The sequence below is a fragment of the Leuciscus leuciscus genome (genome assembly GCF_965113295.1).
Source record: "Leuciscus leuciscus genome assembly, chromosome: 16".
In the NCBI taxonomy this organism is placed as follows: domain Eukaryota; kingdom Metazoa; phylum Chordata; class Actinopteri; order Cypriniformes; family Leuciscidae; genus Leuciscus; species Leuciscus leuciscus.
The window spans coordinates 37,470,990-37,498,341 of record NC_138740.1 but is presented as its reverse complement, the minus strand read 5'-3'; the positions used below and the strand labels follow the sequence as shown (position 1 = coordinate 37,498,341).

Genomic DNA, 27,352 nt, shown 5'->3' with positions numbered 1-27,352 from the left:
TATACATATATATATATTACATAACTATACATCAAAATAAGAAACTCGATTAATAGTTCAATATTCGATATATAATATTTCATTTTTATTTAAAACATGTTCATATACAGTCATCCAGATTCATCTAACAGTGCAAAACAAAGTGTGTAAAATCAGCCTGGAGAGAGAACTGTGCGCTATCGCTAATATTATATGAACGCATTTCATTATTTACATAATAAAAGAGCAGTCAATATTTCAAACAATTGAAAGATTCACATGCACACTTCATCCAAAAACTCATTTAAATTCAAACCCAAACTTACATTGACGTAGTTTTTAAAATGGGCAAAAGAAAAACAAGCCAAAAAAAACATAATTTACATCACAGTCATACACTAAACAGACAATCCAGTGCTAAAATGCATTTAACCGGGCTGTTAATAGACACTGAATCATAATGATATGGTATACTATTAAATATATTACAAAAAAAATAACTGAAAACAGTCCATGTGCGTCACAAAGTCAACAGGTCGATTATTTTTTCACTTCACGCATTATAGTCCTTCACGTCTATTGCGATCACAAAACTCTGGCCAGTTGATAATACCTAGAATATCAAAGTCGACCGCTGGCGATAGATCCTTCTCCTATTAAGCACCTAAACTCTGGAGCAACCTTCCTAACATTGTCCCGGAAGCAGACACACTCTGTCAGTTCAAATCTAGACTAAAAACACATCTCTTTAACCTGGCATACACATAGAACATTATACATTCCTCTTATTCAAATCAGTTAAATGATTATTAGGCTGCATAAATTAGGTCAGCCGGAACCGGGAACACTTAATACCCGATGTACTCGTTACATCATAAGAATAATGGTATCTACACTAATGTTAGTCTTTCTGCTTATTCCGAGGTTTACTGTAGTCAGCCGGATCCGGCCCGTATCCAGATCAGATGTGGACCTGTGCCTGAACACGACCACAACGCATGATGTAGTCAGCCGGATCCGGCCCGTATCCAGATCAGATGTGGACCTACGCCTGAACACGACCACAACGCATGATGTAGTCAGCCGGATCCGGGCCGTATCCAGACCAGATGGAGGACCTGCGCCTGAACACGACCACAACGCATGATGTAGTCAGCCGGATCCGGGCCGTATCCAGATCAGATGTGGACCTACACCTGGACACGACCACAACGCATGATGTAGTCAGCCGGATCCGGGCCGTATCCAGACCAGATGGAGGACCTGCGCCTGAACACGACCACAACGCATGATGTAGTCAGCCGGATCCGGGCCGTATCCAGACCAGATGGAGGACCTGCGCCTGAACACGACCACAACGCATGATGTAGTCAGCCGGATCCGGCCCGTATCCAGATCAGATGTGGACCTACACCTGGACACGACCACAACGCATGATGTAGTCAGCCGGATCCGGGCCGTATCCAGATCAGATGTGGACCTACACCTGGACACGACCACAACGCATGATGTAGTCAGCCGGATCCGGCCCGTATCCAGATCAGATGTGGACCTACGCCTGGACACGACCACAACGCATGATGTAGTCAGCCGGATCCGGCCCGTATCCAGATCAGATGTGGACCTACACCTGGACACGACCACAACGCATGATGTAGTCAGCCGGATCCGGCCCGTATCCAGATCAGATGTGGACCTACACCTGGACACGACCACAACGCATGATGTAGTCAGCCGGATCCGGCCCGTATCCAGATCAGATGTGGACCTACGCCTGGACACGACACATCCCTGAAGTGCCAGCAGAGATTGTGTCAACTAGACTCTCCCCTGTGAAGGCCTCATCGACACGACAGCCATCGGCACTGATCCTCAACAAACCCGCCCGTCTCCATACCGGTCGTGACTCCGATCTTCAACCGGATGGAACTGGATAATATTGTGATTGTTCCAAACCAGTCTGACTTCTAAAATAATAATGCTGACTGAATCATAATCATGCACTGTTCGTTCATTGGCCAGAGGAGAACTGGCCAGCCGACTGAGCCAAGGTTTTTTTCTCCATTCTGCCACTGATGGAGTTTTGGTTCCTTGCCACTGTCGCCTTTTTCCACCTTTGTTGCCATTGGCTTGGCTTGCTTAGTTGGGGACATTAAACTTCACATTTAATTTAAAGTTCAACAATAATATTGATCTGCCTCGTTAACACTATTATACAAGAACTGAACTAAGCTGGACGATGACATCACCATTTACTCCACAGCGGCATAAATGAACTAAATGAATAACGTTTTTTTAAACAAAAATGAAACATCACTGAACTTACTTAAGCTGGACTGTGACACTATTTTCTTCTGGAAACAAACTTGTTTGCAGTATTTTCCGGTTATCTCTGTAAAGCTGCTTTGAAACACTCTGTATTGTAAAGTGCTAAATAAATAAATGTGACTTGACTTGAAAAACCTGAAGTACTAGTGTGCTGCATACTGCACATACTAATATATATATACACACACGTTTACATGAGAATAATGTACTAAAAACTGAAAAGTTTTTCTTTTGCGTTTAAAAAAAAGTTATTATGTTGCCAGGCCAGTAGTTGTAAAACTTTGTAAAACAACATTACATGCCTATACAGCACAGACTACAAAACGCCTACAGACAAAACTTGAGTTTTTGTAGTTTACATTCAGACGATAATGGCCAAAACGCATAAAAAGTTTTCCGTTTTTAGTTTAAAGCAGTGTTGTGTAAACGGCAGTACGGTCGTGAGCTATTCCACACATAACCAGTGATGAACAGCTGACTCTAGTCGCACAGAGATGAGATGAGACTCTAGTCGCACAGAGATGTGAAGACAGTGGAATGATTAAGAGCTGATTTAAAGACAACATATAACGGACTCAGTTTACAGTCTTAGTTACTGTCCCAAACTTTCTCCATATCTGACATGACTTAAACCATCTGCTCTGTTCATGTAACTAAACATGTCTTGACTTAACTTCATAACTTATCTTCATAACTAATAACTTAACATGTCTCACATTATTTTCCTCTGAACGTTCTGTTTCACGTTGTTTAATAAACTAAACTATATTATTATATATTTGCTTTTCATTGGATAATGGGTTTTATGGGATAAATACAAAAAAAATATATATATATTTTAAATATTTTAAATGTTTGCTTTGCATCAGATAATGGTTTATATGAAAAATTATGTAAAAAAAAAAAAATGTTTCATGTAATTCAAAATATATTTTTAAACAATTAACTTATTAGCTTTTCAACAGATGTTTTATGTGGAATCAAATATAGATTTAAATCATTAATATAATTTAAAATGTTCGCGTTTTATCAGATTAACTCTCGTCTTACATTATTTCCCTCTGAATTTTGTTTCATGTCACATCACAGACGTTAACTGTATTGCAAAAGCAAGGTCCTTCATGTTGTCTTTAACTCTAGTTCATTTTACAGCCACTGATGTACACAAACTATAACAACTATAGAATGTATTAATGTCCATTTTGTGATGAGTTCCCCACGGTCACATGGTTGTGCTCACCGGTAGGGCGAGGGGGTCCTTATTTTAAATACAGTTGATGTTCAGTTGTGTGTGTGTTTTAGTACGCAGGTCTGTAGAGCAGTTGTCCATTGAAGAGTCTGCGCTGGATCTCTTTCCACAACAGACTGCGTTCTCTTTTCGAACCCTTCATGAAGCCACGGTTCTCCTGCGCTCGGCGCGACAGGTACGGGATGACCTCGTTCACGGGACCGTAGGGAACATACTTGTATACCGGGAATCCTGCCTGACCTGTTCGCAAAAACACACACCGGAAAACTTCATCAGCACATTTCATTCTATTTATCAGTCCCTCCAGAAAAACGCGATTATGCGATCGCATGATTCCATGCATAATCAGCCAAAGTCCGCATATTTATGCGGGGGACGCATTTTTTTAAATACGCCGCACTTTCGCCGCATAAATTGCAGATTTCCGCGTGCAAAATATGCGGGCTTGCATGATTTCATAATCCCCGCATTTTCGTTGCAAAAAGTCACATATATCTTAGCAGAAAGTTGACAAATGTTGCGTTTACTTCACACAAGCGCAGCCATTTCCCCTGTTGCCATGGGAACGTTATGAAGTGACGTATTTACGCGACATCATTGAAAAGCTGCAAAGTTGTGCAAACCCCGCGATAGGCCTATTTCACAAAAATCCGGTCGTATATATCTTACGCCGCAGGCCGTGCTTTGCAGGTTTTCATGGAACAACTGGGGAGAAGTTATCACGTCAGACACAGAAGGCAAAAAGACGTGTCTGTGGTGTGAATGAGTAAGCAGATGTTGAAAATGGAGTGTTGATGCTGGTTCGGGAGTGATGCCCTGACAAAACATGTTTATATTGCACTTGATTGTTATCTGATTTGCACGTCATGCACTTTTATTAATTATTATTAACTGTTGGCAAATTAAAATTGTTTGTAGAAGTTGTTTTCTGTAACTTTCTTAAAAATGAGTGAACACGGAGCAGTTCCCTTTCAAGGGAACTCCCGTTGCGTCGAGAAAATGACGCTGTGGGAACGCTTTGCGTGATGACGTCTTGAAGCACATGTAAAATCAGTCCAATGGTGTGGCGGAACGTCAGAGGCGGGTGACGTCACGTACCAGGAAGCTATAAAAGCCGGCCCGAAACAGAAAACGAAAGCTTTCTGAGTCTTCAGTTGCGCTCTGTGTTGAATCTGTCCTTGTTATTTGGTGTTGTCTGTCTATATTATATATATATATTCAGTATGGCGAGCAAGCAGCAGTTTAGAGTGTGTGTCCATCCCTGCCCGCGTTATTTAACGGGAGGTGATACTCACACTCTTTGTGTTGTTTGTTTGGGTGAGGAGCATGCCCAGTCAGCACTCGAGGGTGGTGACTGTGTGCATTGCGACGCGCTTCCATTGCGCACGCTCCGATCCCGCTTGGCTCGGTTCAATCCCGATCGCGTTCCCCAGGGCTCGGGTCCCGCCGCGGCTGAGGCTCGGCGGCGATCTCAGACCTGGGGTTCGCAAATGGATCTGTCAGTGGATGTTGAGACGGGCTCTGCCTTATCTCAGCATCAATCTGACAGATCCAGTGCCTCTCATCAGGGTGTGGAAGCACGCATTGCGGTTTCTTCCCCCCCGATAGAGGCACCAATACTGCAACTGTCCAGCTCTGAGGAGTTGGATGTTGTGAGTATTGAAGCTGAGTCTGAGGATTCGCCACCTCAGTCTCATGCGTTTGAGGAACTGCTCGATGTTATTACTAGAGCAGTTGACAGACTATCTATTGAGTGGCCAGAGGATAGGCAGGACGTTCGTTCGAAAAGTAAGCTCGACGAACGCTTCCTGCCATCTCGTACACAGCCTCAGCGAAGAAGCCTTCCGTTTTTCCCCGATCTCCACACCGAGGTGTCGAAATCGTGGGGAAAACCGGTTTCATACAGAGTGTATGCACCACAAACATCCCACTATTCTTACATTCACAAATATAAAGAATATGGTTATGGGGAGATGCCGAAGGTGGAGGAGACGCTTGCGAGCTATCTCTCTCCAGCAACGGCATCTTCCCTGAAAGCTCCTTCACTTCCCTCTAAGCCAGTAAAATTCACATCATCTCTGGTTCATAAATCGTATGCAGCCGCTGGTCAAGCTGCAGCGTGTCTGCATACGATGTCTATTATGCAAGCCTATCAGGCAGAATTATTGGGGGATTTAGAGGAGGGCGGGGGAATTGGTCCTGACACAGTGGCTGAACTACGCAGAGCCACAGATCTGTCTCTCAGGGCCACCAAGGAGACCGCTAAATCAATCGGGCGGTCTATGGCAGCCCTGGTGGCCACTGAGAGGCATCTGTGGCTCAATTTGAGCGATATAAAAGAGAAAGAAAAGCTCGTTCTCTTAGATGCTCCGGTTTCCACTGTTGGTTTATTTGGTGATGCAGTAAACAGTGCGGTAGCTAAATCTCAGGAAGCTGCTAAACAGGCAGCTGCATTACAAAAACTTCTCCCCCGCCGTTCTTTCATTGAGGCTGCTGAGCGGGAGCAGCCTCACTCCTCTAAAAAGAGCGCTGAACATCGTGCCACTCAAAAACAGAGTGTGTCCTCTCGTGCTCCCCCACAAAAATCTCGGGGACACGGAGGGCGCTCTCAAACCCAGCAGTCTTCGAGGGGTAAAACGGATCTGCGGACCGTTATTACCGCCAAGAAGGCTGCTGGGGAAAAGTCCTGATGTCTGAGGGCTCAGGACAAATGAGGGTAGTCCCCCCGAAGCAGAGCGGTTAACACCTCTTTTCACGGTGCCCGTCTCTCTTCGGTGCCCTCAGGGGACCGTTCTGCCAACCCTGCCACCTCTGGTGTTACAGGGCGCAGCGGTCTCCGGCGAGCACATATCTCAAGGTCCACCCGGAAACGTAGTGGCCTCGGGATGCCCGCCCCCTCTGAGGAGGGTGCTAGAGCAGTCTGTTTGGTCGTTCCCTGCCGGTGCGCCGTTACAGGGCGACGAACCGACTACTCAACAGCAGGAGAAAAATACGGTGCCGTCTCTCTTCGGTGCCCTCAGGGGACCGTTCTGCCAACCCTGCCGCCTCCGGTGTTACAGGGCGCAGCGGTCTCCGGCGAGCACATATCTCAAGGTCCACCCGGAAACGTAGTGGCCTCGGGATGCCCGCCCCCTCTGAGGAGGGTGCTGGAGCAGTCTGTTTGGTCGTTCCCTGCCGGTGCGCCGTTACAGGGCGACGAACCGACTACTCAACAGCAACAAAATCCAGAAACCAGTCTCGAGAGACTGGTACCTCTAGTAGAATCTTTGACAGCGTGGAAGCTACTGTCAAATGTTTCTCGTTGGGTCCTGCAGACCGTGGAAAAAGGGTATTAGATACAATTCTATTAACGCCCACCGCGGTTTATGGGGGTCCTGCCCACAGTGGTGGGCCCCGAGCAGGTTCTGGTTATGGAACAGGAAGTAAACACTCTGTTAGAGAAAGGGGCCATAGAATATGTACCCCCCTCCAACAGGGAAACCGGGTTTTACAACCGGTACTTCATAGTTCCAAAAAAGGACGGGGGAGTGCGTCCCATTTTAGATCTTCGAGTTCTGTACGAGTACATGCAGCTCAAGTTCAAAATGTTAACCTTGAGACAAATCGTGCCACAGATCAGGTCCGAGGACTGGTTTGTCACGATAGACCTCAAGGACGCATATTTCCATCCGTCCGTGTCATTGGAAGTTTCTGAGGTTTGCTTTCGGGGGCAAAGCATACCAATATCGAGTTCTTCCATTCGGCCTTGCTTTATCACCCCGCACTTTCACCAAATGCGTGGATGCAGCTCTGGCGCCTCTGCGCCTCCGGGGTATTCGCATCACGAACTACATCGACGATTGGTTGATTTTAGCTCAGTCGCATTAGATGGCGGTTCAACATCGAGATGTTGTTCTCGCCCATATGAAAGAGTTGGGGTTACGGCTGAACGCCAAGAAGAGTGTGCTTTCTCCATTTTAGAGGACCACTTTTTTAGGCGTGGTTTGGGATTCAGTGTCGATGCAGGCGCGCCTGTCATCGCCACGCTTCGATTCCATCCTGGCAGCTGTGAGAAGTGTAAAGCTAGGCCAGCTACTCACTGTCAAACAGTTCCAGAGACTGTTGGGTCTCATGGCAGCAGCTTCCAACGGGATACCTTTTGGACTGCTGCTCATGAGGCCCCTGCAGTGGTGGCTCAGGACCAGAGGGTTTTTCCCCGAGGGGCAACCCATTTCGCACAATCAAGGTCACGCGGTGATGCCTACGTGCCTTGGTTATGTGGAAGAAACCTTGGTTCCTGTCCCAGGGCCCAGTGCTGGGAGCTCCTTGTCGTCGCAAACTGCTAACGACGGATGCTTCCCTCACGGGTTGGGGAGCGATCCTGTGGGTCGCTCATCTCAAGGTCTGTGGGAAGACCATCATCGTTCCTGGCATTCTATAGCCTAGAGATGTTAGCTGTCTTCCGGGCTCTGAGGAGCTTTATCACAGGTCTCAGGGGACACCATGTGTAGTACATACGGACAACACGTCGGTAGTCGCCTATATCAAGGGGGTTTGCGCTGGCATGCCATATCCTCTTGTGGTCCCAGGGGAAGTTGCTGTCACTCAAGGCAGCCTACATCCCCGGGGTCCAGAATATAGGAGCAGACACTCTGTCGAGACAGGGGCCGAGGCCCGGGGAATGGTGGCTCCACCCCCGAGGGGGTGGAGCTGATATGGAAATTATAAGTGGATCTGTTTGCGTCTCGAGAGACGTCTCACTGTCCACTTTGGTTCTCCTTCACGCATCCAGCTCCTCTGGGACTGGATGCTATGGTACAGACGTGGCCGAGGCTACGTCTGTACGCCTTTCCCCCAGTTGCTCTGCTCCCGGGAGTTCTGGAAAGAGTTCGCAGGGACCGGGTTTCCCGATCTTGTGTCCCTCCTCGACGGGCATCCTCTGGAGTTACCCGTCAGGAGGGACCTTCTGTCCCAGGCAGAGGGCTCGATATTTCACCCTCGGCCAGAACTGTGGAACCTGTGGGCTTGGCCTCTGAGGGGGCCCAGCTCATAGAGTCAGGTCTCTCAACCGAGGTTGTTGAGACCATTCTACAGTCCAGAGCTCCCTCCACGAGGAAACTTTATGCCCTGAAGTGGAGAGTATTCACTTCTTGGTGTAGTGACCGTCGGTTGGACCCAGTCCACTGCCCAATTGGTACAGTGCTGGAGTTCCTGCAGGAACGGTTCACTGCAGGTCTGACCCCGTCCACTTTAAAGGTCTATGTGGCGGCCATAGGTGCTTACCACAGTCCTTTGGGTGGAATGTCTGTGGGGAAAGACCCCTTGGTATCTCGTTTCCTTCGTGGCACTTGGAGGTCCTCCTCCCTTTCGAAATCGGACCAGGAGGCGAATAATTTGCTTTGCCCTGTTCGGGCGTTAGACGCGTATGTCCACAGAGCTGCCCTGTGGCGTAAAAGTGACTTTTGCTCCCCTAACAAGGGAGGTCCAGTGTCTAAGCAAAGGATGAGCAAGTGGGTGGTTGAGACTATCTCACTGGCTTATGAGGCGGCTGGACAGCCTTCTCCTTTGGCTGTCCGGTCGCTCTCTACTAGGAGTATGGCGGCCTCTAAGGCCCTTATTTCAGGAGTTTCTTTACAGGACGTCTGTGATGCGGCAGGCTGGTCCTCACCGCACACTTTCGTCAGGTTTTACTCTCTGGATCTAGACTCTGCTCCAGGGTCTCATGTCTTGTCTTCCTAGTGCTGCTCTACGGATTTCACACAGGACAGACATTTGTAGCTATGGAGGCGTTGGTATAGACGTTCCCACAGCGTCATTTTCTCGACGCAACGGGAGTTCCCTTGAAAGGGAACGCCTCGGTTACGACTGTAACCTCGGTTCCCTGAAGAGGGAACGAGCGTTGCGTCGCCTTGCCATATCTCCTTCATGCCTGTCAGCGCGACTTCAGACTTTACGAAGCTTTCGTTTTCTGTTTCGGGCCGGCTTTTATAGCTTCCTGGTACGTGACGTCACCCGCCTCTGACGTTCCGCCACACCATTGGACTGATTTTACATGTGCTTCAAGACGTCATCACGCAAAGCGTTCCCACAGCGTCATTTTCTCGACGCAACGCTCGTTCCCTCTTCAGGGAACCGAGGTTACAGTCGTAACCGAGGCGTTTTTCCGTGAGCGGGACTGGAAAACCCGGAGTGGATCAGGAGCGGAGTGATAACAGAACGCTTAGAGTGGAGAGAGGAACATGCTTTTGCTCCACTCCAGGCTTTGATCACATCCCCCTAAGCAGGGTGAATAGCTTACACCTCTTCTTTCTCATTCAAACTAAAATGAAGACATTTATTACACTATTAATGTAATTGGTGTTGGGGGAATCACTTTTTTTTCTCTTTTTCATCAAACCGCAGTTTTTGCAAGTTTCCGCAATTTTTGCAAGTTCCCGCAATTTCATCGCATAAAATTGCATTTTATCCCGCATATTCCATCGCATTTTTTAAGAAAACGTGCCGCATAATCAAGGATTTTTGCCCGCAACAATCACAAAAAAACTCCGCGTTTTTCTGGGGGGACTGTATTTATCAGCATCAATATTAAACATGTATAATGGTTTTTTACATTTTCAACATGTGTAATGTTGTGGTTTGAGCATGAAAAAGTTCTGCAAAGTTACAAGCACAAAGTCCCTCCAGCGGGAGTTATTCTCTATATCAGTGTCACTGTTTCTAGACTCCCTGAAACGCCTCCATTGTAGTCTTGAGTTTCTCCCAGGAACGAACACGTCACAATATTCCTCATTTAAATAATTCCCGTCCAATGGCATACGCAGAATAAAGGGGCGGGGCCTGGTTGAGTTAGTTAGTGGTGTGTAGGAACTCACGGGTATAGTAAGGAGCGTGGCATTCAACAAACATGCGGATGACCAATCACAACACACTGATCCAGCTGACCAATCAGAGCACAGTACGCTTATTAGAAGGAGGGGCTTCATAGAGTCAGGAACTAAACAGAGTGTTACTGACAGACTGAGATGAGAGGAGCTGCAACAGTGTAAAGGTGTTTTTTGAACATTCAAGCGTGAAAACCTAGTCTAGTAGAGCCCAAAAACTAAATCTAATATTAAAGAGGACCTGTTATGCTCTTTTACAAAGTCTTGATGTCAACATCTGTTCCTTCCCACACACTCACCCAACGGGAAGCTGATCTGGTCGCACATTCCCAGCAGCTGTCCAAAGTAAACCTTATTCTCAGTGGGAGAGAGACTCATCTCGTTCATTCTGTACAGAAAAACACACACGTACGCCCAGCATTAGCCACAGATACTGAGCTGAATGTATTTTATGCATCTCTTCTTGGCTCTAGACTCACTTCTCCAGTGTGAATTTGACCGTATCCTCGTTGTGAGACGCCACCATGACGTTGGCCATCCTGTTGAGATTAATCTCCTCCAGAATGTACTCCAGACACCTTACAGAGAGAGATAATGGTTAATAAAAGCTCCTAGGGCTCGATCAATGACAGCGACAGAAGAATAAAAGAAATTAATCCTGAAATATTTGGTTCTGTTTGTAGCAACAAGTCAGAACATCCCCGTCACAATGTGCGTGCAAATATTGACAGTTATGACGCACATTGATGGGCAAAACAAGTTCAGCTCAGGTAAACAGGCGTGTTTGGTGTGGAATGAAGTATTCATTTGAGATGAAACGGCAAAACTAAATTAAATGGTACATTGTGTTTTCAATATACATTTCAATATACATTTAAACAATATATTTTTATATGTTTGCCTTTGATCCGATAATGGGTTATGTGGAATAAAATAAAATGCATACATTTAAACAATTAAAATATTTTTTAAATGTTTACTTTTCTTAAGATAATGGGTTATGTGGAATCAAATAAAATTAATTAAATGTTTTAAAATATATTAATAAAAAAATATATATTATTGAAATTTTTATTTTAAAATATTAAAAATAAATGTGTTTAAATATACATAAAATGTGTTTATTTTATTCCACATAAACCATTATCCAATGAAAAGCAAATATTCAAAAATATTTTACCTTTTTTAAATATATATTTGATTTTCATCAGATAATAGGTTATGTGGAATAAAATTAAATATTTAAAGAATTAATGTATAATTAAATGCTTGTTTTTGGATCACATAATGGGTTATGTGGAATAAAATTACTTAAAGAATTAATTGTTTTTTTGTTTTAAATATGTGCCTTCCCCAACCACCCCCAAAACAATAGTTTCATCTTTCTCACATTATATTTAATGTAGTGACATTATAAAAGTCCTTTTCACCACATGGTTTAAATAGATGCACATTTCTATTACAGTGTTTTTTTCCAGCATTTCATTATTGTACTATACAGTATACTATATTACTATGTTCTAGGTTATATAACTATATCGCTCTAATAAAATTCAATATTTCTACAAGTTCCACAGCAATCAACGTATGAAAATACTGCTTGTAAATTATATGGTGATGATATGTTTTATCAATGCTTTTTTCATTTAAAATATGCGTTTTAACTGCAAGGCACGTACTTGTGGTACATCCTGTTGGTGGCCTCATAGTCGGGGTTGATGGGGTCTTCATAGCCGATCTCTGCCGCCCGAGATCTCTCCTGACTCATGTACGCTCCTCTGACCAGCTTAGCGCCGAAGTACCAGCCCTCCCGACGCGACAGCTCCACATCCACAGACACATTATCATACGCTTCCTACAAGCACAGGGGTTTATTTTATTGACTTTGTCATGGGATTTATCACACAGAATTATTGCAATAAAAACATTAGAAAGTTGTATGTACGGTCATTTACCACTATAATAGGATATCATGCTGACTCATTCTGTGGCTGCGGGACTTTTTGAGATAACATAAAGTAACATAAAAGCCTAAATCACAAATTATAAAGAAAAAAGACGAAAAGAAACTAATTCTAGAGCTTTCCGAGAGCCTTCTCTGCTCTGATGGTCAGACAGCCCAGTCTGTTGTGATTGATCTACTCTGCTCTTTTGTTTTATTTTTAGGTTAACAACCTTATTTTAATGGCGCGACTTATATATTGCTATTAACGTCACGCAAGCAAAATGGAGTAAGCATAGTCGCACACAAAAACATATACAAATAATTTCTAGCATTTCTAATCTGACATTTTGCAGCCTCTTCATAACACTAAAATGCAGTCAATGAAAACCAAAAAAGTTACATGGTTCAGTTTAAACGGACTGTTGTACAGCATTCAAAGGAAAACGCATCTATGTTTTTCTTCTCAGCAACGCAATTTTGCTGCAGTGCGACAAACTCGGGTGTGAGTTATTGTAAATATGGTAATCCTTTAATCATCCACATTATGGCACGATAAATGAGAAGTTTGGGTGTGGCAAAGATCGGCAGCTGATTTTGAGGGTGTGGACGTGTGTGTTTAGCTTAAATTGGAGTGTGTGTGTGTGTTTCAGCGACTCACTTTGAGGTAGCACTGGTAGGTGTTGAAGATGTTGGGTTTTTCTCTGTTGAAGATCCTTTGCATCTCCAGGGTCAGTCTGCTGATGGCCGGCTGGAAGTACGTCTGTTCTGCATCCACCATCAGCCTCACGCCGTTCTCCACAGCGTGCTGGAACACACACACACACACACACACACACACACACACACACACACACACACACACACACACACACACACACACACACACACACACACACACACACACACACACTCAGTTAATCAGCTGTAACAGTGCACTTCAGTAAGCACAGTTACATAACCATCACGCCTGCAGGACACCTTCATTTCCACCACAATCCTGCTGTCATGGTCAACAATAGACTATTAAGACAGGAACAAACTGAACACTTCTCAGACTGAAAACAGCTGAATAAGCAAGAAGAAGAAAAAAAACTAACTGTTAAAGTCAGAAGAAAAAACATAATATAAAATGCATGCAAGAACAAAGAATAAAAATATTATCAAGTATGTATTGTACAGTATAAAATGTAAAAAAAAAAAGTTTACATTTATTTGTATTATTTGATTTTTAACATATAATTTAACAATAACATAAATGTACATGTAATATTACATTTGTTACTTTTAAAATGTATATATTTTATAACAAAATGTCATTATATATTTATATATACAGTATTTTATACAGTACAATATTTGTATATATACACTGTGTATATATGTACACATAAAACATTTTACAATTTGTATTATTTTTTGTTTTGAATGGTTATTACATCATATACACATATATTTTGTAATAATCTTTACTGAAAGTACTCCGTGGTCTATTCATTGAATTGTTTCAGTTTAAGAATTCACAAGCTGAAATGCTGTAGATAAATGACTTCAGCATTTGCGAAGATAAAAACGCTTTCATTTATCTCACAAATCTTTTATTTAACAGCCTCAGCGTCAGTCTTTATAGAGATTAAGACTGGAACATTTTGTATTTGGTTTATTCTAACTCTACCTTGAGTTTGACATTGTATTTTTAAAAACATTTCCCTCTACAATGCTTTTTGGTCTGCTTATCTCACAGAAGATAAAGAGTCAGTCTTGTGACATCGAGGGCTGTAAAGAATATTTAGAACATTGTTAAAATGTCCAGAACAGACGTTGATAAAGTCTCCTAAGCAATAAGAAGTTAAGGCAAGTCGACGGGAAGGTTTTTGTCAGTTTTATCGTCCACCTCACTACATTCATGTGTCGTTTAACATGTACGGTCGAGGTTAACCGAGTGATACTTTTCCACCAGAATCATTTCTACTTATCCATTTATCAAAGTCTCCTTGGTCAAAAAGCAGATGTGCAAACACTAACCAGAGGGAAAATGAGACACCTTTGCGTCAGAGTAAGAAATGTGTTTGGTTAATGTCTGATCAGGGTCAAGTCACTCTGAGAGAGTAATGTCAAACATCAAATGCACACAGAGTGTAGAAATCAAGCGCAACCGCCTGATTTCTGTCGTAACATTTATGTAGACTTTAGATGTGCCAACCACCATCAAACAGTCCAAGAAATCTAAGATCATTTACCTAAACAACATCTACAGTGAGTGATAATACCTTGGCTAGGACGTCCATTCTCTGCAGCATCCTCTTCATCTGTTTCTCCTCTTCATCAGTGAATTTGCTCAGCAGAGGCTCCAGGTGACCACTCTTTGGAAATACACAGAGTTCGTATGAGCGGAGTAGCGTTTGTGTGCTTTAGACACATTTTTTTGTGTGTGCCTGTGTGTGTGTTACCTCCATGTTAGGAACCACGAGCAGGTTGGAGATTTTAGTTCTGTCATTGATGAGACTGTTCCAGTCCAACAGATCAATGGTTCTACAAGAACAAAAGAGAAACATGGTCAAACACACACACACACACACACACACACACACACACACACACACACACACACACACACACTTGTGTGTACTTCAGGGACTGGGAAAATCAGTTTAAGTGACAGGTGAGGAATTTTACCCTGATGAACCCAGTTTCTCTCCAGTAAACCAGTTTTCAACGTCTGATTTAGCACCTACTCCCAGTTTGATCAAACTGTCCTGCAGATAAACAAAATAATAAAAAAGACAAAGAAAGATATATGTAAATGTGTAAATTTTTAAATGAATATACAGTTTAAAAGTTAAAGATTTTTATGTTTTTGAAAGAAGTCTCTTTGCTCACCAAGGCTGCATTTATTTGATAAAAAATATAGTAAAAAGATTGAGAAATATTACAATTCAAAATATCTGTTTTTTTATTTGAATATATTCTAAAATGTAATTTATTCCTGTGATGTGATGTGAAAGATGAATTTTTAGCATCATTACTCCAGTCTTCTAATATGCTAATTGGCTTATTACGATTTTATCTTATTATTATCAATGTTAGAAACCGTTGTGCTGCACATTATTTTTGTGTAAACGGTGAAACATTTTTTTTCCAGGATTATTTGAATAGAACGTTTCAAAGAACAGAACACACATTTTTATTGTTTTATTTTAGTATATTAAATTACACTTTTTTAATAAATACATTAAAAAAATTACACATTAGTCATAATAAATTGTAAATAGTTTTAAACACAACATCAAAAATCAAAATAGACCCCTCTAAATAAAATGTCTCAGGTCGTTTTTCTAAAACACAAATTTCAATTTCTAATTAACATTATTTCCTGCTGAATAATATTGTTCACTTTAAAATGTCATATTACAAATTATAATAGCATTGCAATGTTGCCTTTAAATTTGCAAAAGCAAACAATTTTTTGACCACACTAAATTAGTTTAACATTCCAAAAACCTGTCAATAATCTACTTTTCATACGCATTATAAACTGCCCAGTTATAAACCATTATAGACTTTGAGTGCAAAACCCAAACCTGCAGTTGTTGAAGTTCTAGCTTCTGCTCGAGTATTGCCATGCCGTCTTTCCCCTGATGGGCGGCCAACAGGTTGAAGAACCTCCTCCACTTCACCAGCACCTCAGAGAACTGAAGCTATAAGACAGAACCAATCAAGATCAATCACACAGATATCAGCTTATTTGTAAGAAATTTGAAAGAGTTAAAGAAAGAGAATTACCAGGAACTGCGGCCGGCCCAGTGCGGTCATCTTGATGGCTGAGAATCCATCGACCGAGCTTCCGGCTAAAATACACAGACATCAATACAAATACGTCAATGAACATAGCCTGATATTAAAGAGCCCCTATTGCACTATTTTAAAGATTCCTAATTTTGTTTAAGGGGTCGTCAGATGCCCATTTTCCACAAGTTGGTATGATTCTTTAGGGTGTTCATGTAAAGTTTGTAATATACATTGGTTAAAATTCCTCAATGGTTGTGTAAAACAACACCCTTTTTACCTCCTCAAAAACAGCAAAAAAACATTTCGGTGCATGTCTCTTTAAATGATAATGAGCAACTGCTCACCCCACCCCTCTCTTCCATGGGGGGTGTTGAATGGCTGAGGGCAGAAATATGCTAATACGGGACAGTCCGTCAGTGGTCGCGGGCGGAGCATGAGCATTATGACGTCATAGTGCTCAGAAAATCCAAACAGCCTGATTATTGAGAGTGTTTAGGGCTCCTACAATAGGTTTACATGCATCTAAGGTAAAAAAAAAAAAAAAAAACTTTAATTTTCTCATAATTTACATTGCAGCATCACCTCATTTTTCACAGTGTCTGAAACGGTTGGATAAAGGATTCGGTCTTCCTGAGAGCCTTCTCTGCCCTGACTGGTCAGATGGTCCAGTACTCTGCTCTGATTGGTCAGATGACCCAGTCGGTTGTGATTGGTCTACTCTGCTCTGATTGGTCAGATGACCCAGTCGGTTGATTGGTCTACCACTTACAGTGCGTCTCGGAAACAAAACGGCTGTGACCATTATTAGCTTAATCTGGATTTCAGTGTCGATTTTACCGTATGAATTCGAGCCTTCATCCTTTTGCAGAGTGTATTTGCTCTGGCAGTGCAGATGACACAGCATCTTTTCAACATGTCAACAACACAAACTTAACTCTTTCAGGCTTCATCAGCTACAACTACAGTGTTTAAGGGTCAAAGTTGGCTGGAATTATGCAGATTTGTTACAGGAAGTAAGACTGGAATCACTGACAATTCGCTTTAGGCCGCTCAGAAACTTTGCAGACCTTTTATATTTACAAACAGCTAAATTACAAACTACATGAAAGGTAATATCCAAAATTCAGAATAAGCAAAATAGGGGCACAGAAGACAAAGTAATATTCCTCTCACCAGAAGCTTTAATGCAGTTGATGAATGTCTCCATGTGATGGTCACACTTGGCTTCATCTGCGTAGAAATATGTACGAGCGCTGATCACTCCTCCACGCCGATCTCCAAACTGCCGATGAGCTTTGTACTTTTTCTCACGATGATCCATACCTGAATATGGATAAAAAAAATTACAGTAAATTTTTGAGATGCTGGTTTGGAAACATCCCTCCGTTTTAACCATAACTTTGCATAAGTGTCGCATTATGTTGCAAAAAGCTGTCAGAAAATCATTATGATGCTGAAATTAAATAACAGTTTCCTCACAGAATGCACACAATGAAAATTTTTTATTTCCATAAATTAGGCCTATGTATTTTTTGTGCATCACATAATTTAAAAAGATAATAGAACCAGTTTTGATTTCATGTTGAAATTACTAGGAATGTCATGCACATTTAGAATAAAAAAATTATTATAATAAATGCTGAACAGCTTTATGCAGCATGATGGCTGTGGCCAAAACCTTGCACTGTATAATGTTTTTTAATATCTTGCAGAGGAAAGGTTTTCATCTGAGATAAAGAATACCCCACTGACTTAAAAAACATGAGCATGCAAAGATCATTTCAGCCCCTTCACCAGGAGAGCCCACAGTTAAACCAGCTTCAACCAGTCTAAACGAGTGAAACAACTAGAGCCCATAACACGCACACAGCAGTCTATTTCAGCCTCGATGACTGCCAACACAGCATGCTCGCTAAGATGAAGTGTTGCTCGCCCGTCACATTACTAACGTTACTTAAAAACCCAGCCAGATGAAACCCGACAAACTGCCAACACCCTTCCAGCATCAACGCTAAAGCCCTGAAATAAAATGGAAAACACTGTACACGTATGGTCCTGAGGTAAGCATGCACTGGTGTTCACTGAAAATACAACAAAACAATTGTTTACTAAAGCAATAAGCCCCTTGAGGCCGTGATTTACAGATAATTTAGAATAACATCATCAGATTTATAAAAATAAAACAAAAATATATTAAAATGCATAAAAATATATTAAAGGGGCCCTATTATGCCCTTTTATGAAGTCTTGATTTTGTTTTTGAGGTGTACTAGAATATGTTTTCATGCTTGATAGTTCAAAAAGCACTTTATTTTTCACATATTTGACCTTATTACAGCACCTCTCCCCCAATCTGGCTCAAACACGCCAATTTCAATGAAGCCCCTTGGTTTATTGGTTATTGGTTAATTGGTTAGCTGGCCCAGTGTGTCATGATTGGCCTCGCGTAGCACGTGTTCGGGAAATGTCCTGCCCCTTCATAACTGCGAGTTCTTTAGTGTATGAATAAGGGTGGCGTCAATTTCAAACCAATTTGAGCCCGATTCAGACCCTGACAATGTTAACGAACAAGAGGACAGTGCAGAACGGATTTCATGCACAGTCTAAGCAAGCACAAATTCCACAGGACGTTTAAAAAAAAGTGGTGTTTTTTTTGTAATTTTGTCTTACAAAAGCAACTGAAAACAAGCTGTTCTCCATAAATGTGCAGCGCACAGATAAACATTGGGGTTATAATGTTCAGGAACAGTGTTTAAAGTAAGTTTTTAACCACTTTAAGTTCGTCAGGGTCACACAAATGAGTTTTGGAAATGTTGTGGAAAAGACAGTGTCTCTTTAACATATTGACAACACCAGGTCTCGTCCACTTTTTTGCTTATTCCGTAGGCGGGGATTATTTAAATGAGTACCATTGTGACTTCATAAGAGGCGTTGTAGTCCAAACGAGCCAAATAAAACGTGGTAAAATAAAAATAACAGTATATAATCCTAGTAGGATGCTTAAACAGTTTTTTATATTTAGTAACACTGTACCGTACTGAACCGACTCGGGGATGAATTTTACATTTATCATGATAGCATATGCCAGGTTTATTTAAAAACACAGCAATAAAACAATGTATAGTTTTATGTTCGCATTTAGTTCAAATATTTTTTATGTAGTCAATTTATTGCACTTACCATGACTCTCTTTCTCAGCCTCAGAAACACAGGAACTGAAAAACAAGGCAAAAAGCATGTTTAAGTGCAAAGTTGTGTTTTATGAACACTAGTTAAGGTTTCTGCGAACAGGTCACCTCTAAACCAGGACATTTTACATTTGAACTCCAGTCAGCTCTATTGGAAGAGGTGATAAATTCACTTGGGACCATTAAATGATGCAGAACACACCGAACACTCTGGCAGTGACACAAACGCCTGATTCACAAACGCTGGTCCACCTCGGATTTCAGTCACATGCGTCATACACTTTGCAACACAAGTCTCAGTCAACAGACAGTCAGAGTTCAATCAATAAAGAATCCATTTCATATACATTTAGAAATGTAGCTCTCTGGCTGTGAGGGAAATTAAAATGATCCAACGCAAATTGGCACAATGCAAATAACTGAAACTGGCAACTCTAAAGTGAAAGCTCAGTTTAGGCATGTGAATGAGAAGTATGACATGTATTCAACCTGACCTTCTGTACTAACAAGACATAGGGCTTCAAGCATGACAACTGCAACATGTGCTCAGATCGACGCTGCTACTAAAACTGAGCAAACGCAAATTATTTTAATGCTGCAAACACTGCTTGCAAAAATATGGAGATGGTGGATTTTTAATACACAGACGAATCTTTCTAGCAGGTGCAATAGGTAGTTATTATCGTTAACTAAAACTATTAAAAACATCTGTTAATTAAAATAAAGCTGAAATAAAATAAAATATAAATACAAGTTGAAATAACTTTAGTTTAAAAACTTAAAAATTAGAAATGTTGCCCTGGCAAATAAAAAACTAAAACTGAAATAAAAAATAAATTAAACCTAAATAGCAACATTTACAAAAAATAAATAAAAATGTTTTAAAAACATAAAACATAAAAAAGATAAAAGCACATTACGAAATTACAACTAAATGAAGCAAAAAATTAACATTCAAAACTCAAATATAATAAAACTAAAATAAAAACCTAATATTAAGGTTATTATTAACTAAAATGAAAAATGTTCATTACTTTAAATAAAATGTTAACCGAAATAAAAGAAAATATAAAAAACTAGCTGCCAAGGAAACATTTCTCATTAACATTTAGTTTAACTCACTTGAACTAGAATACCTAAAACAGAAATAAAATATTATTAAATAAAACTTTATAGACATATTTACATAGCAGCAGAATATATGAAAATAAAATATAAATCAATTTTATATATTGATTATATATATATATATATATATATATATATATATATATATATATATATAAACAAAATCTCATGATTGTCATGTCTTATACCATCTCAATAAATAAATCACCTGATTTACGGAACCATTCATGTCAGCGTAAGAGTACGGAGACTCTTAACTCAAGCATGAGTAACATAGTAGTGTATCATGGTTTACAACAGATGAAAATTATACCCTAAAGCAATTTCATTTTATTGCACTGAAGTTGAGTGCATCTTGTAACTGGTTTTATTGGAGTATTTTTGTCTTGTTTGGGAAATCACTGGCTGTAAAATGTCTAGTTCTCAGTATCCCAATCATTTCATACTACAGAGAACTGCATCTATATTTTTGATAACCATGTTTTTGAATATGGTATTATTGTAATAGATGTAATTCCATTTATTGCTTTGCGATTCTTCCGGTCAATCCTATTCACATGTTAGTCACATGAACGACGGCTCAGCGTTCCTAAAAATCTTTTTAAAATCTTTTCAGCATAAGTTTCATGTTAAGCTGATTCCTGAAAGCTTTTGCATCTGTTCTGAACCTTGTGTTCCTCATGCTAATTAAATACTAGATCTCGTCTAACCCAAAACACCTTACATAACCTATGCTGTGTGTGTGTGTGTGTGTGTGTGTGTGTGTGTGTGTGTGTGTGTGTGTGTGTGTGTGTGTGTGTGTGTGTGTGTGTGTGTGTGTGTGTGTAGTTACTCTTTTTCCACCGAACGAAATGTGAGCACTTTCCCACGGGACTGGCTTGAAACAAGCCTCCCTTTTGTGTTATAGAAACTTGTGAGCCTTGACTGATTCTGAAAGGGATATATTAAACTGGCAGCTCAAAAGGTAGTCCTGAATAAAGCATTGGCCTCGTTTAAAAAGTGATTTTTATACTATGTGTGCCACACCTTCAAATGTCAAATGACTCTGAGTTTCTCAATACGCTGGCCTGAGTTTTCCTGGCTCAACCTCATGTGACTGCATTCCTCAAGAGGAGGAGGAGGAAAAACACCTCCCTTTATGAGCCAATCAGGTGGTGGGCCATGGCTGAAACTGACCAATGGGGAAGAGTGTAATCAGAGACCATTTACACTAGTGCACTGCAGTCAAAGGGGTGACATTGTTTCAAAACAATGTCATGTCATGTCATTCCTGTACATGATTACGTAACTTTATTCAATAAACTGCAGATTTTTTACCATCACTTCATCTGCTGTTTTCTGCCCTTGGCTTTCTCAGTCAAACTCTCCGGCTGATAGAAGACAGTTTTGGGTATAGGATAAGACTTGCTGTTGACAAGCTTTACTGGTTTTGGATGCCAGACTAAAATGGATATCTTCTGACATGATCTGGCATCCGGGTTTAGATCTGATATTTCTGATGTGGACTTAAGAGTCTCGATCTGATCGAACAGTAGGATAAAGGAAAGGAAAACAAACTCTTTGGTTGATACTCACTCCATCTCCTTCTTCTCAGCCTCTTCCTGAGTCAGGTCCTCCTCTACGCTGTAGTCCAGAACCGAGCCCACACCAAACGCCTGGTTCTTCTCAATCAGAGGTTTGATGGAGTTCTGGTCCTCACCCGCGACGAACTGACCGTAGAAGGTCATTTTCATTAGTTTCTCGAAGAGCCGCTGGCCAAAAACCTTTTTACTGAGGTCCATCAGCTGCGGATGGGGAAAAGTGAGGAATATAATAAATAAATAAAACAGACAAGTTGCCTACATTAGTTTCTAATATAAATAAGTAAAAATGAGAAACATAAGAAAAATTATACATACATATTCTATATTAATATTATACATGTATATGTGTTTATATATATATATATATATATTTATATTAGGGATGCACGATATATCGGCCGATATATGTTCAATTTTAATGTTATCGTATAATAAGAAAATTTGGCCGATATATTAAAGCCGATAAATAATGGATTATTTCCTTCAGCTGAGACACTTCAGATGCGCACTGTTCACCATGATGGTTTTGAATTGCTTGAAATATGATTGGAATCACTTCAAAAAAGGAAAATACAGCTGAGAGCAACATGTGCAGTGGAACTGTCATTTAGGCTACATAAAATTATAATCGTGCTTGGGACATGTTTTTAATGTTGAGACTTTTGTTTTTTGGTAATCAGCCTCTCAAAAATGATATAAAGTTTGGATTTAGATTTAAAGGCCAATATATATATCGGTTATCAGCTTTCAAATTACCAGAATTATCGGTATCGGACAAAATGTTCATATCGGTACATGCCTAATATATATATATATATATATATATACACACACACACACACACACACACACACATTCTAAAACGACACATCTCAGAAAATTTCAAATAAATAAAATAAAAAAGTAATGAATTAATTTATTCATTTATTGTGTGCATTCAAATAATATTGATCTAGTAAAACAAATAAATTGTGTGCATTCAAATAATACTCTTCAAGGAGAGAAAAAAAGCAGTCAATGCAACTAAAAGTTTTTCAAAAATCAAAAGTAACTCGCCTCCTTATTTTTGTCGACCAGGAAGTCAAAGGTGCAGAGTTTGAACACCAGCAGGCTCCTGAGCAGCTCCAGAGTGTCTTTGCTCTTATAGGCTTCTTGTGTGTTGTCGAAGTCCACGGAGATCTTCTGGCTGTCCGTATGCGGTTTCCCGCTGATGAGGTCCACATCGCAGGGCTTCTCCACGATAGTACAGCTCGGGTCCAGCCGGTCTTCCGTCTTCAGCTCTTTGGGCTGCGTGGATGCTGCCGTGGACCGAAGCCTCGAGCCGAACAACTGACCCGGCTTTACTCTGGCCAAAGCGGGGATAACTTTAGAGTAAGACATGTTTGATGAAGGGAGATATGATAGAGGAAATAATGTATCTATGAGTGCTACTTGTAACGATGGAGTTTTCTAGATGAATGAGATGGAACCACCCCCGGACGGGAGTGTCATTAAAGCGCGCTCTGAAAATATGCAAAGTGTTTTCAGCGCGTTCTGAGTGGCGATTGGCTTATGATCTGTGACGAGAAAGACTGGCTTATTGCGTCATTCCATGTACTAATGTAGCCAGCCTACATGTTCATAGTAGGCTGAACGGGCGTAATTTCTCCACGGGCGTAATTTCCTATGGGGACATGTCCCCCCACACTTTAAAAAATTCCGCTTGTGTCCCCCCCACTTTCAAATTCGTTTGTTATTTTTTTTATTTTTTTTATCAAACGCCGTCATCGCCACGGAGGAGCACAGGACAGCATGTGCCGATGCGCGCGTCCGAGTCCAGGAACGTCGCGTCCACACCCTAAAAATAGCTCACTGAAAGTTCTAATGAGCAGGTAGCGCTCCTGACGCACACACATGCACACCACGCACAGACAGCGCCAGAATCCAGTTCTCTTTCGCGCTTGAACGAACAATAACACACATATTTATGCCAAAATGTCCGTTTTGTCGAGTATCCTCACAAGAACAGTCTTAAATGAGTTAAATAAAATCTTAAATGAAAGATCAAGAGTAAATGAGAAAATGAAATGCTTGAGATCCTGCCAGCAATGGCTGCAGCCACTAATTCTGTAGTCAAAGAACAAAGGGAACAGAGCAAATTACAAATGACTAAATAACGTTTGTAGCTTTAATAAGGATTAATCTATATTTAATTTATAATTTATGCAGTGCGGACTATTTGATAACCTTATTCAATTTCTGTATATTTCGTACCTGTTAGACAGGAAGGGCACAGGTAAATATGACATGTATTATGGATTTATGTGAGGATTGTTTAAAGTTCACTTAAAATAAAAGTTGTTATATTTTTGAAGCCTAATAAATGTTTAAAATGGGGGGGGGGGGGGGGGGGGGTAGTTTTCATAGAGACGTCAGTAGCTATATTAATATCAGTGATACTGGCCTTCATTCATAAAAAAGATATTAAACAATTATTTAAAATATACTGTCTTTATGTTGTTTTTACATTACAATGGAAATTGGGTCTCACGTTATTTCAATTTTATTTACACACAAAACATTAATGGTGAACATTTTTGACTTTATAAAATTATTCTCTCAAGTCTTGGCAATCAGCCCCTATTAAACAATAAAAAAGTAAGACATATTTTTGTTATACATAGTTTAGTAGCCTACTATTCATTTTGGCAGAATTTATCATAATAATCAACTTAATTATTTCTTGGATTTTGCATCACCATAATCCCTAAATGTATGTAAATGCAGGAAATGGGATTCAAATCGAAAACATTTCCCCCAATTTTGAAAATATATAAAAAAATATATATAAGTATTACCTAATAATACCTTATGGTAATATTTAATAAATAAATAAAAATGGCAAAAGCCCATACAAATTTAAACTGAAAATATAAAAATAAAAGTTAGTTCAAAATATTAATAAAACTATAATATAACACTAAAATATCAGATTGTCACTCTATAGATTTGAGCTTGTGGACTCAAGATCTGAACTCCTATAATCAATATTATGTTGCACAGCCAATGACTCGAACACTTTAATGACTCATTGGATTGATTATTGTGTTTGTCCATTAGAAATCGTGACCATCAACCTCAAACAAAACAGAAAACTTTGACATATGACTTTCCTGAAGTATTCTCGTTTTTCTGTTCAGTGCATTTATTTCTAATAATCTATTATATGTTAATGCTGTTTGAAACCTTTTTAAACTATATGGATTCATTTGCATCAGAGAAGTTCTTGTTCAAAGATAGTTAATGTGTTATCTTACTATGTGGATCGACTCAGCATTTGTGTATTTGCCTAATGAACCTTGAAACAATAGGACTATCAATACAAACCCTTTCCCTGACCTCAACGAGTTACATGGACGTTGGTTCATATGTCTGACCAGTGTGACCCAACAGAATGTGGTTGTACCTGTCTGTTTACTGAAAAGAAGCTCAGTACTGCTTACTTATCCAGTCACATTACTCACTTTGAGGTTACTGAATGAGCTTTCTAACTTCACTTTGTGTAGGCTACAACAGCAAACCTCAACTGTCTTACAGAAAGATCAGTGTTCAGCGAGCAAACTATTCTCACTGATGCCATAATGAGATTAAGAAGTGCTCTAGTGACACCAAGTGGTCAGTCTATCTTAAAGCAGGCTATATTCTGTGAAGTCACTTCCATCACTAATGCTTCACATTGCATATTGGTTTGATGGGATTTATAGTCTGATGAAATACATGTTGCAAATAAACTTAGGGTACTTTAAACATGACCACAGTCTACTAAAAACGGAAGTTTTTCCATTTAGTTTTTTGCATACAGACGACGTTGTCAAAATGATTCCCATTCACACAAATCTGCGAAAACGACTAAAAACGCTGTATTATTTATGCCAGGCCAGCAGTTGGCTATGTCACTTTGTAAAAAAGCACGCATCTATAGACTGAACACGCAATGCGCATGCTCATGACGTCAACGTTTTCACAAATTCGCATTTTTATAGTTTAAACGGAGACGATAACGGAATCATTTTCAAAAACTTGCACTTTGAAACCCATTTTCAAAAGTTTGCGTTTTCAGGCCCCCAAAATGCCATTTTCGTGACTCGTGTAAATGAACGGCCAAAACGCACAAATAAGTTTTGAGCTTTTAATTGAAAACGGTGTCGTGTTAACAGCCCCTAAAGGGGGTCGCACACCGGACGCGCAGCTCGGCGGCGCGCCGCGCAGCGCCACGTCTTTTAAATTCGAACACACTATTCTCTATGAGAGTACACACACCGGCGGCGCCTTTCGGCGTCTGTCCGCGGCGGCTCAGGACCGTGTTCAAAATCCTGCCGCGCCACAGAGCGCCATTTACTTAGTTTTATATTAAATTTACATGTGTGTGTCTCAAATCGTAGTTAATGTATATACGGACTTCACCCTGTGCTGCAATATACATTTAGTTTTATATTTATTTACAGAAATCAGAAAATTGCTGATGTTATCGGATTTTCAGGTGACAGTTGTCCAGACGTGGCGCGGCGCGGCGCTGAGCTGCGCGTCCGGTGTGCGGCCGCCTTAAGGGTACGTTTACACGACAACAATGTACTAAAAATGAAAAGTTTTTCATTTGCGTTTTTGAAAAGTTTTGCATACAGACGACGTTGTCGAAACGATCCCGTCCACATGGATCCGTGAAAAAGACTAAAAACGCTGTGTCATTCAAAAGCCTGGCCAGTAGATGGCGACGTCACACGCTGTCACCTTAAAAAAACTAAACTTAGACTAAACATTTTCATAAAATCGTGTTTTTGTAGTTTTCATGGAGATGATAACAGTATCATTTTTAAAACCCGTTTTCAGGCCCCAGAACACTGTTGTCATATAAATGAAAAAGTTTTCTGTTTTTAGTTGAAATGGTGTCATATAAACACCCCCTAAATTTCCAGTTATGACCTCAGAACACTTAAGACTAAATTTGCCGCTGGTTCCTTTGAGATTGTTCAATGGGGAATTTCAATTTATGAGTAAAACAAGGTCTGTTGCAAATATAACGTTTAATTTTAAAAATGTATAAGTTACTAGATAAGAACGTTTGGGGTGTGAGTGTATGGTTTACGTTCTAGAACAAAACGTCAAAGTATATTTACGATAGACCTTTTTTTAACTCATAAACTGAAAACCCCATAGGAAAATCTCGACGGAACCAGCAGTGAATTAGTCATCTGGGTTCTGAACTGCACCACTCCATTAAACAGCACCTGAAGTCCCTATACAAATGAACCACCAGATTTTAAATGATC

At 40.5% G+C, this 27,352-nt stretch overlaps 1 protein-coding gene across 2 annotated transcripts; it reads right to left on the bottom strand.

Moving 5' to 3' along the window:
* Positions 1 to 63: 63 nt before the first annotated feature.
* prodha (proline dehydrogenase (oxidase) 1a) lies at positions 64 to 23,546 on the bottom strand. Of its 2 annotated transcripts, XM_082141192.1 has the most exons (15): positions 23,103 to 23,546; positions 22,039 to 22,247; positions 19,328 to 19,362; positions 18,193 to 18,228; positions 17,321 to 17,470; positions 16,142 to 16,206; positions 15,940 to 16,056; positions 15,035 to 15,114; positions 14,809 to 14,890; positions 14,629 to 14,721; positions 13,020 to 13,166; positions 12,096 to 12,271; positions 10,896 to 10,994; positions 10,716 to 10,804; positions 64 to 3,796 (listed from the first exon to the last, which is right to left on the bottom strand). In XM_082141192.1, the coding sequence occupies exons 1-15, from the start codon at positions 23,424 to 23,426 to the stop codon at positions 3,606 to 3,608; spliced, it is 1,893 nt and encodes a 630-aa protein (XP_081997318.1). In that variant the 5' UTR covers positions 23,427 to 23,546; the 3' UTR covers positions 64 to 3,605. The 2 variants fall into 2 exon arrangements, with proteins under 2 accessions (XP_081997318.1, XP_081997319.1); XM_082141193.1 differs by lacking the exon at positions 18,193 to 18,228 and having other exon boundaries at positions 23,103 to 23,542.
* Positions 23,547 to 27,352: the final 3,806 nt, after the last annotated feature.